The sequence below is a fragment of the Ornithorhynchus anatinus genome, chromosome 1 (genome assembly GCF_004115215.2).
Source record: "Ornithorhynchus anatinus isolate Pmale09 chromosome 1, mOrnAna1.pri.v4, whole genome shotgun sequence".
Lineage (NCBI taxonomy): Eukaryota > Metazoa > Chordata > Mammalia > Monotremata > Ornithorhynchidae > Ornithorhynchus > Ornithorhynchus anatinus.
The window spans coordinates 51,869,385-51,885,291 of NC_041728.1; the positions used below are offsets into that span (position 1 = coordinate 51,869,385).

The following is a 15,907-nucleotide window of genomic DNA, read 5'->3' on the forward strand; positions in this document are numbered from 1 at the left end:
CTTGTTTTATGACCTCAAAATCAAATATGCTTCATCTTTTCACCTGCCACTACCCTGTTTCAAAGGTTTTCCTAACTATAGCAGCTTGTGTACAAAATGGTCAGACACTTACCTGAATGTCCTCGATCACCAAATCTTGACGGTTCAATCTTCACAACCTGCTAAAAGCCACCCTTTCCTCTTCATCCAAACTGCTACTACACTGATACAAGCACACATTCTATCCTGTCCTGATTACTGAATAAACCTCCTCATTGATTTCCCTGTTTCTCCCAATTCCACTCCTTATTTCATTCTGCTGCCTGGCTCACATTCCTAAAAAAATGTTCAGTCCACATCTTTCCACTCATCCAGAACCTCTAGTGGTTGCCTGTCCATCTCTGCATCAAAGAGAAACTCCTTACATCGGCTTTAAACCCTCAGTCAGCTCACCCCACTCAATCAGCTCGCCCCTTCCGGTATTACCTCACTGATTTCCTACTACAACACAACCTACAAGCTTTGCTCCTCCAATGTCAACCTACTCACTGTACCTCAGTCTCACCTATCTCACTACTGACCCCTTGTCCACATACTCCTTTTGGGCTGGAATTCTCTCCCCCTTCAAATATGACAAAACCCCTCTCCCCACCTTCAAAGCCTTAATAAAAATTACATCTCCAAGAGGCCTTCCCCAGCTAAGCTTTCGTTTACTCTCTCTGCCTTCTGTGTTGCCTATGCTCTTGGATCTGTACCCTTAAGCACTTGATATTCACCCCACTTTCAGGCCCTGAACACTTATGTAATTTATTTTAATGTCCATAATTTATTTAAATGTCTGTCTTCCCCTCTAGACTGTAAGCTCATTGTGGGCAGGAAACGTGTCAGCCAACTTTTGTATTGTATGCTCGCAAGTTCTTCAGACAGTGCTCTTCACAGGGTAAGTGCTCAATAATCAATTGACTGACTGATCTGAACCCAACACAGTCTTGGAAAGCTTCATCAATAGCCATTAAAGCTAACTCAGGCCTAATTGGACAGCTTCCCAGCTGACTTCCTGCCCTAGTGGGCTCAAACTTACCTGACAAGGGACAGCACAAGATAAAGATGGGTCAGGGTACAGCGGGAAGGCCCATGGGGGGCATTCATTCACTCTAAAGGGGCATAGCCAGCTGGAAGTACCCCAAGGATTAGATGTCAGTTCATGAATCACTGGGCTTTGAATTCAGCAAGAGTAATACTAATAACATACTTTTCCTTAAGTGTTCACTATGTGCCAAACATTATGCTACGCTCTGCAGTAAATACAGCAATCAGATCAGGTACAGCCCCTATCCCACAGGGGATTCAATTCAAAAGAGCAATCCAATAAATTATGGACATTAAAATAATTACATAAGTGTTCAGGGCCTGAGAGTGGGGTGAATATCAAGTGCTTAAGGGTACAGATCCAAGAGCATAGGCAACACAAGAAGGCAGAGAGAGTAAACGAAAGCTTCACTGGGGAAGGCCTCTTGGAGATGTAATTTTTAATAAGGCTTTGAAGGTGGGGAGAGGGGTTTTGTCATATTTGAAGGGGGAGAGAATTCCAGGCCAAAAGGAGTATGTGGGCAAGGGGTCAGTAGTGAGATAGGTGAGACTGAGATACAGTGAGTAGGTTGACATTGGAAGAGCAAAGCGTGCAGGTTGTGTTGTAGTAGGAAATCAGTGAGTTAACCCCATTTTACAGATGAGGAAAGTTCAGGGCAGTTAAGTGACATGGATCAAGGTCAGATGAGAGGCAATAAGTAGAGGCCACAGTGCCTTCCAGTAAGAACTATCTTTAGATCAAAAAAATTGGTTATAAAACGTAAGAATGAAAAACAGACAATCCATAGTTCAAATTTTCCAAGCAAGCTCAACTGGCAAAAAAATTGGTTGCATAAATATTCAGACCTCTCCTGGTGGTTAGAATTGTGATCAAAGAGGATTAACAAGACTAGGAAGCCTATTCTAGCAACCTTTTCTTTTCTGGTAACATTAATCAGAATTCAGAATAGCCCACTTCCCAGAATCCTTTGGGAGATGGGAACAGTCAAACTCAGCCAGGCCAAACCTCAGCCAGTTACCGAATAAGACAGGGCTTAAATCCTATGAGGCCAGCTCTTTGAGGGTGATGGGAGTGATTGCCTCTGCAGCTTCTTGAGCTGGACTCCCAGTCTTGCTCATCCCAAGTCTCTGACAAGGTCTGAGAGTTTTCAATCAGGAACAAAAACACCCAAAATGATGGCATTCTAACCTGTTAGCTCTATGAAACCTGTCTCCTCCTGTCTCTGACCTCCCAAAATTCATGCTCCACTTTTCTCTCCATGATCAAAATGAAAAGTTGGCACCTCTGTTTTAAATTCAAAGTAGAAGGGTGGACAACCTTTTTTAATCTCCCTCCTTTGTTTCTCAGAATTAAATCTAAATTGCCATTTTAAGATTTTCTCAGGTGATCTGAGAACATCTGGACTAACCATAAAATTTTTCCAGTCATTCCAAAGTGTAAGATTGGCCACTTGTCTGCTGCATGACCTTAGGGCAAGTCACCTAACTTCTCTATGCCTCAGTTCCCTCACCTGAAAAATGGGAATTCAATGCTCATTCTCTTTCCTACTTACACTGTGATCCTCATGAAGGGCCTGATTATTTTGTGTTTACCCCAGAGTTTACTACCATGCTTAACACATAAACTTAAATAACACAGTGAGAGTTTGAAGAACCCCAAGTTTAATAAATTTCATTTCCAATTAATTTGAATACTTGACATGCTATGGTTATTTCTCTAAAAGCCCATTGTTGGGAAGGAATTGTCCCTATTTGTTGCTGAATTGTACTTACCAAGCATTTAGTACAGTGCTCTGCACACAGTAAGTGCTCAATAAATAGAATTGAATGAATGAATGAATAAAAGTTCTCTCAGGCTGACAACTGGAATAATAACTTTTTCACTAAAAGTCTGTTCCCCTCTTAAGGCAGGGCACAATGGCAGATTATTATGTTAAAGCTTCCAATGTTGCAGGGACCTCAGTATTTAATTCTCTTTTGGTGTAACTGTCCTCCATATTAGATGATAATATCAACGACATAGAAGTTCACCTATTCATTCGTTCATTCGTATTTACTGAGTGCTTACTGTGTAAAAAGCACTGTACTAAGAGCTTGGGAGAGAACATCAGCAAACACATTCCCTGCCCACAGTGAGATGTGCAACTAATGAGGCAATGGGCAGTCACACTGCACTCACCAAAAGGTTGACCCTTGCATAATCATGGTTGATATTGGCATCCTTATTCTTGTTCCTTCCAAAAACTTTGTTCAAAAAGAGCCATTCCTTTCTTGGCAGAATTAAAATCTCTAAAATTACCTTAAAACCAGTATCAAGCAAAGTTTTCCTCTGGAATCTCTGCATTCATACAAGATTGTTTTTAACATTAGAACAGGGGAATATTCCCAAGCCATTTTCATGCAGATATCAGAAATGGCCTGGAAACTTTCTGATTCCCTTATAGGGTGACACTCGTTAAATCAGAGAGAGAGAGATTTTAGTGCCAGTGCTTACAGAAATATCACATAATTATTTTTATTCTGGAGATCCCTTTAAGGATTTTAAGAGAGTTAACATAGGATAAAAACATCTGCTAAAATAAAAAGACCACATGTGTGGATTTAAACAACAACAGATGGAAGGCATTTTCAGACAATTATGTTCAGAACTCAAAAAGAAAGACAACTAATAATAATAATTATAGTATTTGTTAAGTGCTTACTATGTGCCAGGCACTGTACTAAGCTTCAGGGTGGATACAACCAAATCAGGTTGGACACAGTCCCTGTTCCATGTGGTGCTCACAATTTGCATAGCCATTTTACGGATGAGGTAACTGAGGCCCAGAGAAGTGAAGTAACTTGCCCAAGGTCACTCAGCATACAAGTGGCAGAGTCAGGAATAGAATCCATGACTTTCTGACTCATAAGCCCGTGCTCTATCCACTACGCCATGCTGCTTCTCTATGGTCAGAAACCTAGCTAGAGGCAATTGAGGCAGATACTCTTGGTTTGCAATAGCTGCCTTCCCCATCCCATCGCTTCCTTGACAGGCCCAATATGATTCATTAATCACCAGTTTCCTCTCTCTTGGCTCTCACTCACACAAAGAACACCCAAACCCCTACTCTCAGCACCTAAGAAAATTTGGGGGTTGACTGAAGTTTGAAAACTCCAGTCAGATGTTTTCAGTGGAAGGTTTCTGCCAATCAGATGTGATGCCCCCCAAACTCTTATGTCATCCAGGTCCAGTAGAGTACAGGAAAACAAAAAGATTAAAACCCACTCACCTCTGAAATGCAAGAAGAGCTTTTCGCTGCAACACCTCTTGTATCCCTCTCAAAGAAGCTATAACAAAGGAGGTGGGGGGCAGGGGATGAGGGAAAGAAATCAGTCAAGTGTCAAGGTACCAAAGCATTTGTGTTACAACTACAAAACATTGTTAAACAATTAGTAGCCTGTGGGATAGTCAACAAATATCCCGACTGGATTATTGCATCAGGCTCCTCTCTGATCTCCCATCCTCCTGTCTCTCCCCGATTCAGTCTATAGGTCACTCTGCTGCCCGGATTATCTTTCTACAGAAACGCTCTGGGCATGTCACTCCCCTCCTCAAAAACCTCCAGTGGTTGCCTATCAACCTTCGCATGATGCAAAAACTCCTCAGTCTCGGCTTCAAAGCTCTCCATCACCCGGCCCCCTCCTACCTCACCTCCCTTCTCTCCTTCTACAGCCCACCCTGTACACTCCACTCCTCTGCTGCTCACTTCCTCATGGTGTCTCGATCTCGCCTGTCCCACCGTCGACCCCTGGCCCACGTCCTACCACTGACCTGGAATGCCCTCCCTCCTCACATCTGCCAAACTAACTCTCTTTCCCTCTTCAAAGCCCTGCTGAGAGCTCACCTCCTCCAGGAGGCCTTCCCAGACTGAGCCCTCCTTTTCCCTCTGCTCCTCCTCCCCTCCACTCTGACCCATCCCTCCCTCTTCTCTATCCCTTCTCCTCCCCAAAGCACTTGTGTATATTAGTATATATTATTTATTACTCTATTTTATTAATGATATTTATATATCTATGATTCTATCTGTTTTGATGGTATTGATGCAGGACTACTTGTTTTCTTTTGTTGTCTGTCTCCCCCTTTTAGACTGTGAGCCGGTTGTTGGGTAGGGACTGTCTTTATCTGTTGCCAAATTGTACTTTCCAAGCACTTAGTACAGTGCTCTGCACACAGGAAGCACTCAACAAATACAATTGGATGAATTGGTGGCATCTGGGAATTGTGGCCGTGCCCCTAATACAAAGGGAAAACCTGGGAAGTTTCTTAAGGAAAATCTCTCCTCTACCATTTGTAATAGCCAATGAAGGGGCCAAATCACCATCTATGTTCCTTGGGAATTGGAGCACAAATGAGCTACCAGAGAAAAGTCTCCAGGAAATCAACCATAGCACAAATGGAAGGAGGTGCTTAATTCATAATTGAATCATCACTTATTGAGTGCCCATAGTAATGAATATTATGGTATCAGGTCACACAATGAAATCATGCAATCTACATCTTCATGTAGTTTATGGTCAAATTTATAAAACAGAAAAACAATCATCTTATATGCACAAAGTTTAATGTTAAAAATTGTTCTGGAATCTTGGTGTCTTTTTTTTTTAATGGTATCTGTTAAATGCTTACTATGTGCCAGGCACTATTCTTACTGCTGGGGAGGATACTACTACTACTACTAATAATGATAATTGTGGTATTTGCTAAGCACTTACTATGTGCCAAACACTGTCCTAAACCCTGGAGTAGATACAAGGTAATTAGGCTGGACATAATCCCTGTCCCATATTGGGCTCACAGTCTTAATCCCCATTTCACAGATGAGGTACGAAGAAAAGAAGTGACTTCCCCAAGGTCACAGAGCAGACAAGTGTCAGGGCTGGGATTAGAACCCAGGTCCTCCAACTCCCAGGCCCGTGCTCCTTCCACTAGGCCATGCTGCTTCAAGATCTTTTGCCTTCTCTTATCTTTTCCTCTTCACATTTGGTACTTTGCTATACATCCTGATACAATCTATGCCATATTTCCTCTCCACCCCTACAAACAGCAAACAACAACCTGGGTCAAAGTCTCATCTTCTCCTAACTAAAATATATGGATCACTAGCATCCCTCAATCTGACATCTCTCTTCAGTCTATACGACCCTTTGCTGACTGGATCATCTTCCTAAAATATCATCCCATACATCTCTTCATGCCTCAAAAGCCTCCAGTAGTTTTCCACTTCCCACCTAACATGGAAGCTCCTGGACATCAAGGCTTTCTATCAGTTCTCTTCTTTTTTACCTGATCTCATCATTTGCCTTGCTCCATCCTGTGCTCTTAGTTCCTCACAAGCTAACTTTCTTACTGAACCTCTGACTCCCAATTCTATCACTGATCCATTGTTCATGTATTTTCATGTGGATAAAACTCCCTGTCCCGTCAAATCCAATCTATCACCCTCCCCACCTTTAAAGCCCTTGTAAGAACTCATGTGTTCCAGGAGGCATTTCCCAACTAATTTCCACCAGCCCAGATGGTGTCATCTCAACAACCATCCTTCACACAATCATAAATACACAGCCACTATCAGCATTTATTTATATACTGATTTAAAATGCCATTCATTTGTTCATTAATTCTAGATTAAGTTCCTTGAGGGGAGGCATCATGCCTATTGTATTCCCCCCATGTGTTTACTAGAGTGCTCTGCTCACAATCAGTGCTCAATAAAAATACTTCCATCATCAATGGCATTTACAGAGTGCTTACGATGTGCAGAACACTTTACTAAACGCTTGGGTGAATACAACAGAGTAGGCAGACACATTCTCTGCCCACCATGAGCTTATAGTCTGAAATTCATTTTTACCCATTCTTACTATTATTGACTGTAACTATGTTTTGCCTCTTGTACCCACTATTTGTAAAAAAATTTTTGCCTGTTTCTCTCCCCCATTACATTGCAAACTCCTCAAGTGTCCTTTACTTCTATTATGCTCTTCCAGGTGCTTAGTAACAACAAATACCACAATTATTAATTGTTACTATGTGCCAAGCACTGTACTAAACACTGGGGTAGATGCATGAAAATCAGGTCCTACATGGGGCTCAGTCTAAGTAGAAGGAAGAACAGCCTCCCATTAAATTATTATTATTAAATTCCCATTTCACAGATGAGAAAACTGAGGTTCAGAAAAATTCAGTGACTTGCCCAAGGTCACACAGCAGGTAAGTGGCAGAGTTGTGATTAGAACCCAAGTCCTCTGACTCCTGTGCTCTTTCCAGTAGGCCACAGTGCTGCTTCTCAGTGCTCTGCACACACTAGACAGTAAATACTATGGAACAAATTAGGAAGGGGCCAGTTCCTTGCCAGATTAGGCACAGCTTCCTGAAGGAGATGCCAAGGAGATTCTACCACAAATCAATCAACCTTCAACAGATACTTCTAGGTCCATGAGGCAGGGAATCCTGCCACTGTCACTAGGTTAGAGCTGCTGCTTAACACATCTTCCATTTTACCCTCAACCCTGGTGGTTGACTTGCTTCATATGCCACTGGATTACTGGAGACTGTGGGAATGAGGATGGTGCAGTTACAAAAAAAAAAACCCACCAAAACAAGGAAATGCTTTTCTTTGAGGTCTTCAATCTGCATTTTCTGAAGCTTTCTGTCCCAGTTAACAGAGAGCTTTAAAGCGCATCCGTCTGTGGATGCAACTTAGTCTCTTACCATCAGTGGCCTGCAGACTGTAAGTCAGTCCCAAAGCCAAGTAGCCTTTTGCTTTGAACTCTGATGTTTTCTCCCCAGCGTCAACAACTGCCTTTGCAAAACTCTCAGCTTCTTCCAACTGAAAAATAATACCAAAGTTAGAAGCTGACTGATGTTCAACTGAAATAATTTGCAGACAAAACAATATTTATTGTTGAGCCTGCTTCAGAATTTTGCTAAATATTTTCTGGACAAAACTAAAAAATCTACTCAAAAGTATTAATGATGACAAAAGACCATTTCCATTTATTAAGGACTGAAAATCTGCCTCACCAAATATTGAAATTCAGTCACAAACTCTACTATCGACAAGCAATACCTTACCCATGTAGGTTAAGAATAGAGTTACCAGTGAAAGTCAAGAAATGCCTCTTGCTAGTCAATTATTGAATATTTTATAACTGCCGGTATTGATTTCTGGCTGCTTAATGTGATCTTTTATCATGATTGCCATCAAGAGCCTCAAACCTTTCAGCTTTGTGACAACCCTCTTATTTCTCAATTTGCTCTTTCGTTTCTGTCATTTTAATGTGCGTGATTCCTCTCTCATACTTTCCCTCTCAATTTTAATCCTTGTCCAAAAGTGTCATAAAACTACCAATTCTATACATTTTCTCCTCTTTCAATATTTTCTCTGGTGAGAGAAAATAAGACTTTAAGACTAATGACAGTTGACTGGAGAATCATTAGTACTAATTAAGAATAAAACTAGCTGGAATGTTTTAGGATGAGACTTTAGCTGATATTTTCAGAAAAAGACTATTTTTTCCTGGGCAGTTTCTAGTCCTAGTTTCTAGTCAATGAAGGTCAAGTCAAAAACAAAGAACACTGAGAATCTTTCATTAGACCAACTTGTAGGTTTAATATATTTCTAAACATAAAATGTACTCCTGAAATACAATCACACATTGATATGAGCATTCTCCCAGCAATCATTCAATTAGAGAGGATGAAAATACTTATAAATTTAAAAGGTAAAATGTATACATAGCATTTTTAAGATATTGAAGACCTGAAATAATTATATAATACCTGTCTGTCCCTCAAACCAGTGCTTCCTGAGAAGACAACCCAGATGTCACTGTGAGCAAACCAGAGCAATTCTCCTGTAGGCCTGCGAATATTAGATTTTGTGTCCTCTGTATACATGCCTTTAATTTAATTTAAAACAAAATGACCACAATTCTGGCCTTGTTGACTGAAACCATTAATGCTATACTAAAATTGCATTTTATACCACTCTATGGCTAAATTTCAGTCAAGTATATATAATATAGTTTTAATAATACCAATGGCATATATTAAGTGCTTACTATGCAGCAAGCACTGGGGTAGACACAAAATAATCAGAATGGACCCAATCCCTATCCTACATGGGGCTCATAGTCTAAGACAGAAAAAGAAAAAGCATTTTATCTCCATTTCACAGTTGAGGAAACTGAGGCACAAAAAAATTAATGAGCTGTCCAATGCCACAAAACAGGCAAGTGGCAGAGATGGGATGAGAGCCCAGGCTTTCTTACTCTCCGTCGTGCTCCTCCCTCTAAATCAAACCCACCTCCTGCAGTGTTTAAAATCAAAATAACCTATTTCTTACCCTACAACAGCCTTTATACATATGCCAAACCTTATATATTTCATAAATATATTTATATATAAATTATTATCAATTTATCTTTACCATAGTTTGATCTATATATTCATGGATATAATGATCAATTTATTTTCTAGGTGCCCCCCTACTCAGTCTAAGGCGCTGGGTTGCAGCCCGTAAAGTTACTGTGTTTACCCAGTCTAGTTTATGAACAAGCATTTTAATGAGTACTCTGATGTCAGTCACTAGAATTTACTCCTTTTTCTGCCTACTCCCTAGCTTGTTCTATGTCCTCTGCTAAAAATACTCCTCCAACATTCAGACCCAAATGATCAGGATTAAAAGTAAAATCTGATATCTGAAGTCTTTCAGAACCATGGAAACTTGTTCTCTGAAAAGCTGGTCCCTTTTCTAGGTATGTCCTTTAAAAATTAAACAATAACTTCGAAGGTTTATTTGGTATGTATACATACTTTCCCAATGTTGAACTAGATTAATGGATTTGGGGGGAAAAAAAGGTGGTTAACACAGGTGCCAAGACATAAAACCAGCATTATCTTCTTGACTAAACCATTTTTGCTAATGCTAATAGTTCCTGCGATGAGGGGAAGAAATCAATCACTCAACCAGGTACTTAATATGGCCTCTGAAATCCATCTCTAACATAGCAGATATCTGAATTTGCAAACAAGCTCTATAATTCTATTCAAGTGGAAGCACTTTGCAGTATTTCAGCACTTCATAGATTGACTCTGCTTTAGATAAATACAATTTAAATTTTTAATAAGAATTAATGTTTGAGGCAGTAGAACAAGGTGACTGGATAAAATAATTCTAATACATCCAGATACTGTAACAGCCACACTTCTGAGCCTTTCAAAAACATGCTAGATGAAAACAATCACTCTGTTAAACCTGTTTCAAAGAGGAAGGCACATTCTCTTACCCAATGAAGTGACCCCATACACAACTTGGCCGCGAGGAGAGGTATGGTAGCATCATCGGGCTTCAAACGGATACACTCTTTCAGGACCTTCACAGCCCGAGCAGACTTGACAAAAGAAGATTCTTTCAGTGAAAACAAACTTAAAATCTGCAAAGCATAAGCCTACCACTAATAATTCACGCAAAGTATTTACTATGACACAAATAGGTTTTTAATACGGATTTAAATTTATGATAGACCAAGTGCCAAAGAACATAGTTCTAACAAAATGGCCATGAGCACCTATGTGAATTATGTAAAATATTTCCATCTCTGCTGGAGACAAATATGATTTCACTTCCTGAGTTAGGATAAAAGGAAGGGAAGACATCCTTTACCAGGATCCATATAATGGTTCCAGATTCTCTCCTTATATATTTCCCTTACAGATGAAAAAATGTGGAGCACAATTACATTTATACTAACAAAAAATAGAATGTGGAATTTATAATATATATGAACTTAATCCTTTACCTCCCGAGACAATCTCACATATTATTCAATCAATGACACCATGGGTCCAATCTAAATAAAATGCCTATTGGATTTTTCCCCTCCAGCATTAATTTATCATATCTCTCATCCTCAAGTGAGCATCAGAAATCAGGATGAGCAGTTGACTTTAAATTCAGAACAAACCTCTTCATTACAACTGGTACTTTTTACATTGACAAACATGTTAATACTCGCCCATTAACAACTAATGACTTTTTAGAGCTTGCCCAGTCACTCTGGACATTGGCTATAATGACTTGCTAACACTAACCTATTACCAACTTGTTAACATTGGTCCATTCACTCTGGGGACTTCCCCCAGCTGGAAGCCCCTGAGTCCCCATCTACTAGAGGATCCTGCCTTTGTCCTGGACTCTCCAGATCAGCTGCTGCTGCTCTGGACATTTTTCTTGAATAATAATAATAATAATTATGGTATTCGTTAAGTGCTTACTATGTGCCAAGCACTGTTCTAAGTGCTAGACACCCTAGCAGTGCCCTCAGCTCACTTCTCATACAATTTATATATTCAATCAAAAAGTCCAGTCATTTCTGTTTTCACATTAATATCCGCCCTTTCCTCTCCACGCAAACTGCTACTAAAGTGATCCAATAACTTATCCTATCCTATTGAGAAGCAGCGTGGTTTAGTGGAAAGAGCATGGGCTTGGAAGTCAGAGGGCATGGGTTCTAATCCAGCCTCCGCCACCTGTCTGCTCTGTGACTTTAGGCAAGTCACTGAACTTCTCTGTGCCTTAGTTACCTCATTTGTAAATGGAGATTAACACTGTGAGCCCCATGTGGGACAACCTGATTACCTTGTATCAACCCCAGCTCTTAGAACAGTGATTTGCACATAGTAAGCACTTAACAAATACAATAATCATTATTATTATTATTATCCCCCCTTGACTACTGCATCTGCCTCCTGTCTCTCCCCACTCCAGTCCATACTTCACTCTGGTGCCCAACTCATTATTATACAAAAAGTTCAGTCCATTCCTCAGCGCTCCTCAAGAACCTCCACTGGTTGCCCATCTACCTCTGCATCAAACAGAAACTTCTCACCATCGACTGTAAAGCAATTAGCTTGCCCCCTCCTACCTTACCTCACTGATCTCCTACAACAGTCCAGCCCACACACTTTGCTCTTCTAAAGCCAGCTCGCTTACTGTGCCCGAATCTCATCTCTATCACCGTTGACCCTTTTTCCACATCCTCTCTCTGGCCTGGAACTCCCTCCCCCTCCAAAGATGCCAAACACCACACTTCCCACCATCAAAGCCTTATTAAGGTCATATCTCCTCCAAGAGGCCTTCCTTCTTGGCCTTAGCCAAGACTTGTTGTAGGCAAGGAATGCATCTGTTATACTGTTATAATTGTACTCTACCAAGCACTTAGCACAGTGCTCTGCAAATACTAAGCACTCAAAAAATACAACTGACTGTCTGACTGAGGCTAACTCTCTTTTCCCCCGACTCCCTCTCCCTTTTGTGTCGTCTATACTCTTAAATCTGTGCCCTTGGAGTATTTGGTATTTACCCTGGACCCACGGCACTTATGTACATATCCATAAATTATTTTTATTAATGTCTGCATTCCCCTTTAGACTGTCAACTCACTGTGGGCAGGGAATTTATCTACCAATTCTGTACTCTCCCAAGCACTTAATGCAGTGTTCTGCACACAGTAAGCACTCAATAAAGACCACTGATTGACTGAACACCATTACATCTAAAATCAATGTTTCTAGCTAGTCCATTTGCTTTTAATCTTTAGTTTAAATATGCCCAGAAGGGACTTCAAACAATGGATTTTGGTTTACATGTACTGATTTCTTCCCTTGAATTCTCGGGCACTAATTTTCAATAAAAGGAAATACACTTAAAATAGGATGACTCACTTTTCCTGCTGCCATCAACGACAAAGCAAATTGGTACCAAAGATGAAACTCTTCAAATGCAAACTTCATAGCTCTTTCTAAACACTAGTTTTTGTTTTTGTTTAAAAAAAAAAGGACAAAAAAAGTTAAATCAATAATATATAAAATACTGAAACAATAGTATTCATATGTGATTAATTTAAAATATGAGTGCGATCTAATTGTGTAGGCAACCCGATTTATGGGATTCTGAGCAAAGTCATGGAAAACCCTGCCTACTTTGTTTAAAATATGGACTTCAATTACCTTAGGTTTTGAACATTACATTTAAATATATCTTGCTTTTGTAAGAATCAGTCTTCCCAACAGACCTTCCTAACACAAGACAAACAAAAAGACTGCTCCCATTTAAATAGTCTTATGCTTTTTCTTACTTTTGGTAGCAAAAATTATAAAGAACTGTCTTGTTGGTAAACCAATGGAACTTGGCAAGTAAAAGACTGTTCTGAACCAAAAATCAAATTCCTAAAAATAAGCAGAAACATTTACTGTCTCATACTGAGCATTTAATTATTACAACAAAAGTAACTCCTCTGACTAGGAAGAAGTACCTTACTGATTTGGCAGAAATATTATTTCCAACATTAAGGCTGAACCCTTTACCAGTCAAATCTTATCTCTTCCTTAAAATCACACATAGCAATTTTACTGCCTTGAAATAATCTGTAGCTCTTTTTCAGAATAGTAATTAGAAGGGCATTTTAATCATTCATATACAGAGCTAATATAATAATAATAATGGTATTTGTTAGGTGCTTACTACACACCAGGCACTGCACTAAGCACTGAGGTGGATACAAGCAAATAGGGTTGGACACAGTCCCCGTCCCACATGGGACTCACAGTCTTAATCCCCATTTTACAGATGAGATAACAGGCACAGAGAAGTTAAGTGACTTGCCCTAGGTCACACAGTAGACAAGTGGTGGAACCAGGATTAGAACCCATGACCTGCGGACTCTCAGGCCCGTGCTCTACTGTGGTCAAAATGGCAATTCCAGAAATTATCTGCTTTCGGCATAAACAAGCTCATTCTTTTTCAATACACGATTCTGGCTTTAAAAAAAAAAAATCAGGCCAGCTCCTGAGTGTCCATAAATGGGAACCTTTTTTGATGTAAGAAACCGATCAGCAATTATTTTTCTGGCATACTGAGCCCAAATCTGTGAACTAGATAACACTAGGTGAACAATGACAGCTGTATAAAACCATAACCAAGTAGCCAATTCCTATTTTAGAGATTCAAGAGAGAGACTAGAGAATTATGAAAATTACAACAAAACAATCACTTAGATATGTATTCAATTCAGCAAAGAAATGTAACACCACTTTAGAACAAACTGGGTAATTAACAGTCTTCATTACTCAGCTGTATATGCTATAGTTGATTGCATTTTATGCCTTCTTATGACAAGTTCTTTAACTGATGTGAAAGTTATTTTAAAAAACCCTTTACTTATGTATTTAATTAGTATGTTTTCAAAAATCCCTTGGCACCTTCTACTGTGAATTTTCATCAGTATATGAAGTTTTTCACTCTAAAATTGTTTTCAGCGAATAAATGTTGGAGCAACATTTAATAGCTCTCATTATATGTTTTTATCCTCTAAAACCATGATTTTTAGAGAAGTAGGGCTCAATAATTCCAAAATATTTCCATTTCTCACATACGCTTGGGCCATGAAACAGTTCACAACCTCCAAGTTTGATGGAATTATTAGAGGCAAGTTATCCCACTTTTAATAATATGAGATATTCATTATACAGGAATGGGGCAGCAAAGTTAGGATTAATAGCTACAAGATTTATGAATTTGGAGTGGGGAAAAAAAAAAGGATGACAATCTTGACAATGCGGGGGGTGAAATTTCCTATAAAAAGCCAGGAACAAATTTAAGCACTGAGTTTGAAAACTTGGGGATGCTTTTGAATGGTCCCAGAATTTTCAAGGTAGACTATATCCAGAATAGGGGCCTCTTCAGGTAGGATGTTGACAGTCAAGGAAAATGCCAAGAATATTTTTCTAAAATCCTCTTTATTAGTATGGTATTTGTCAAGCACTCTTCTAAGCACTAAATACAGTTAATCAGGTTGGATACAGTCCCTGTCCCACATGGGGTTCAGTCTTAGTAGGAGGGAGAACAGGTATTGAATCTCCATTTACAATCGGGGAAACTGAGGCACAGAGCAGTTAAGTGATTTGCCCAAGATCACACAGCAGACAACTGGCAGAGCAGGGATTAGAACCCAGGCCCTTTGACTCCCAGGCCCATGCTCTTTCCACTTGGCCAAACTGTTTTTCATGCAGAAATTAAATGAAACACTAACTACACTAAGAGTATTCACAAACCACAGCCTCATTAATAACTTTACAATGAGCCCAAATATTAAATTGATCTTTTATTTCCACAGGACATTAGGGATTCAGAACAAATGAACTAGGTAACTACTGCCTTTTAAAAAGATATGAGAAATTCATTCTTGGAAAATAGAAAAGAGCTGTCCATATTAATGGGTTATTTTACTACTGACTATAAGAACTACTTAGATGCATTTCCTTAGGGTTCCTTCAGAAAGCTAAGATTGCCAAGAGAGAGTAATGCATAGATCATTCTGGAAAAAAAATCTAGAATGAATCACAAAAACACTTTGCCATCATCACAGTTTTAATAGCCGTACAATACTCAGAAATCAGGACTCGCCATTTCTGAGTCAGATTGGTGAAAGAAAATGAAGGCCGTGCATCACAAGAAACTGGTGGAATGCTGTTAGCAAAAAGTCAACTCAGCAGAATACACTCAGCTGCCTAAGCACAGTTTTTTACTGAAGCAGCTGTTTCCCAAACCAGGAAGTTCAACTGAGCAGCAAGTTGGTAAATACATTTAGGGGAGACTGGTAATAAATAATTTTATTACTTTCATATGATTTTATGTTTTCTCTAGGTTATCAGCAGATTTAAAAGGTAAAAAAGGATATCTGAATTTCATCATTAAGAAGGGCCATTTTACCTATAAGGCAAAATGGCCACTTGCCC

General features: G+C 39.5%; 1 protein-coding gene across 2 annotated transcripts in view; it reads right to left on the bottom strand.

The window, feature by feature from the left end:
- TTC7B (tetratricopeptide repeat domain 7B) overlaps positions 1-15,907 on the bottom strand; it is a 258,122-nt gene that overhangs the window by 127,969 nt on the left and 114,246 nt on the right. For both annotated transcript variants that reach the window (XM_029067900.2, XM_001506377.4), the window contains 4 exons: positions 12,836-12,919; positions 10,399-10,503; positions 7,820-7,937; positions 4,338-4,395 (listed from right to left, as the gene is read on the bottom strand). In XM_029067900.2, the coding sequence (XP_028923733.1) occupies positions 4,338-4,395; positions 7,820-7,937; positions 10,399-10,503; positions 12,836-12,919 (365 nt within the window). The remainder of the gene's footprint in view (positions 1-4,337; positions 4,396-7,819; positions 7,938-10,398; positions 10,504-12,835; positions 12,920-15,907) is intronic.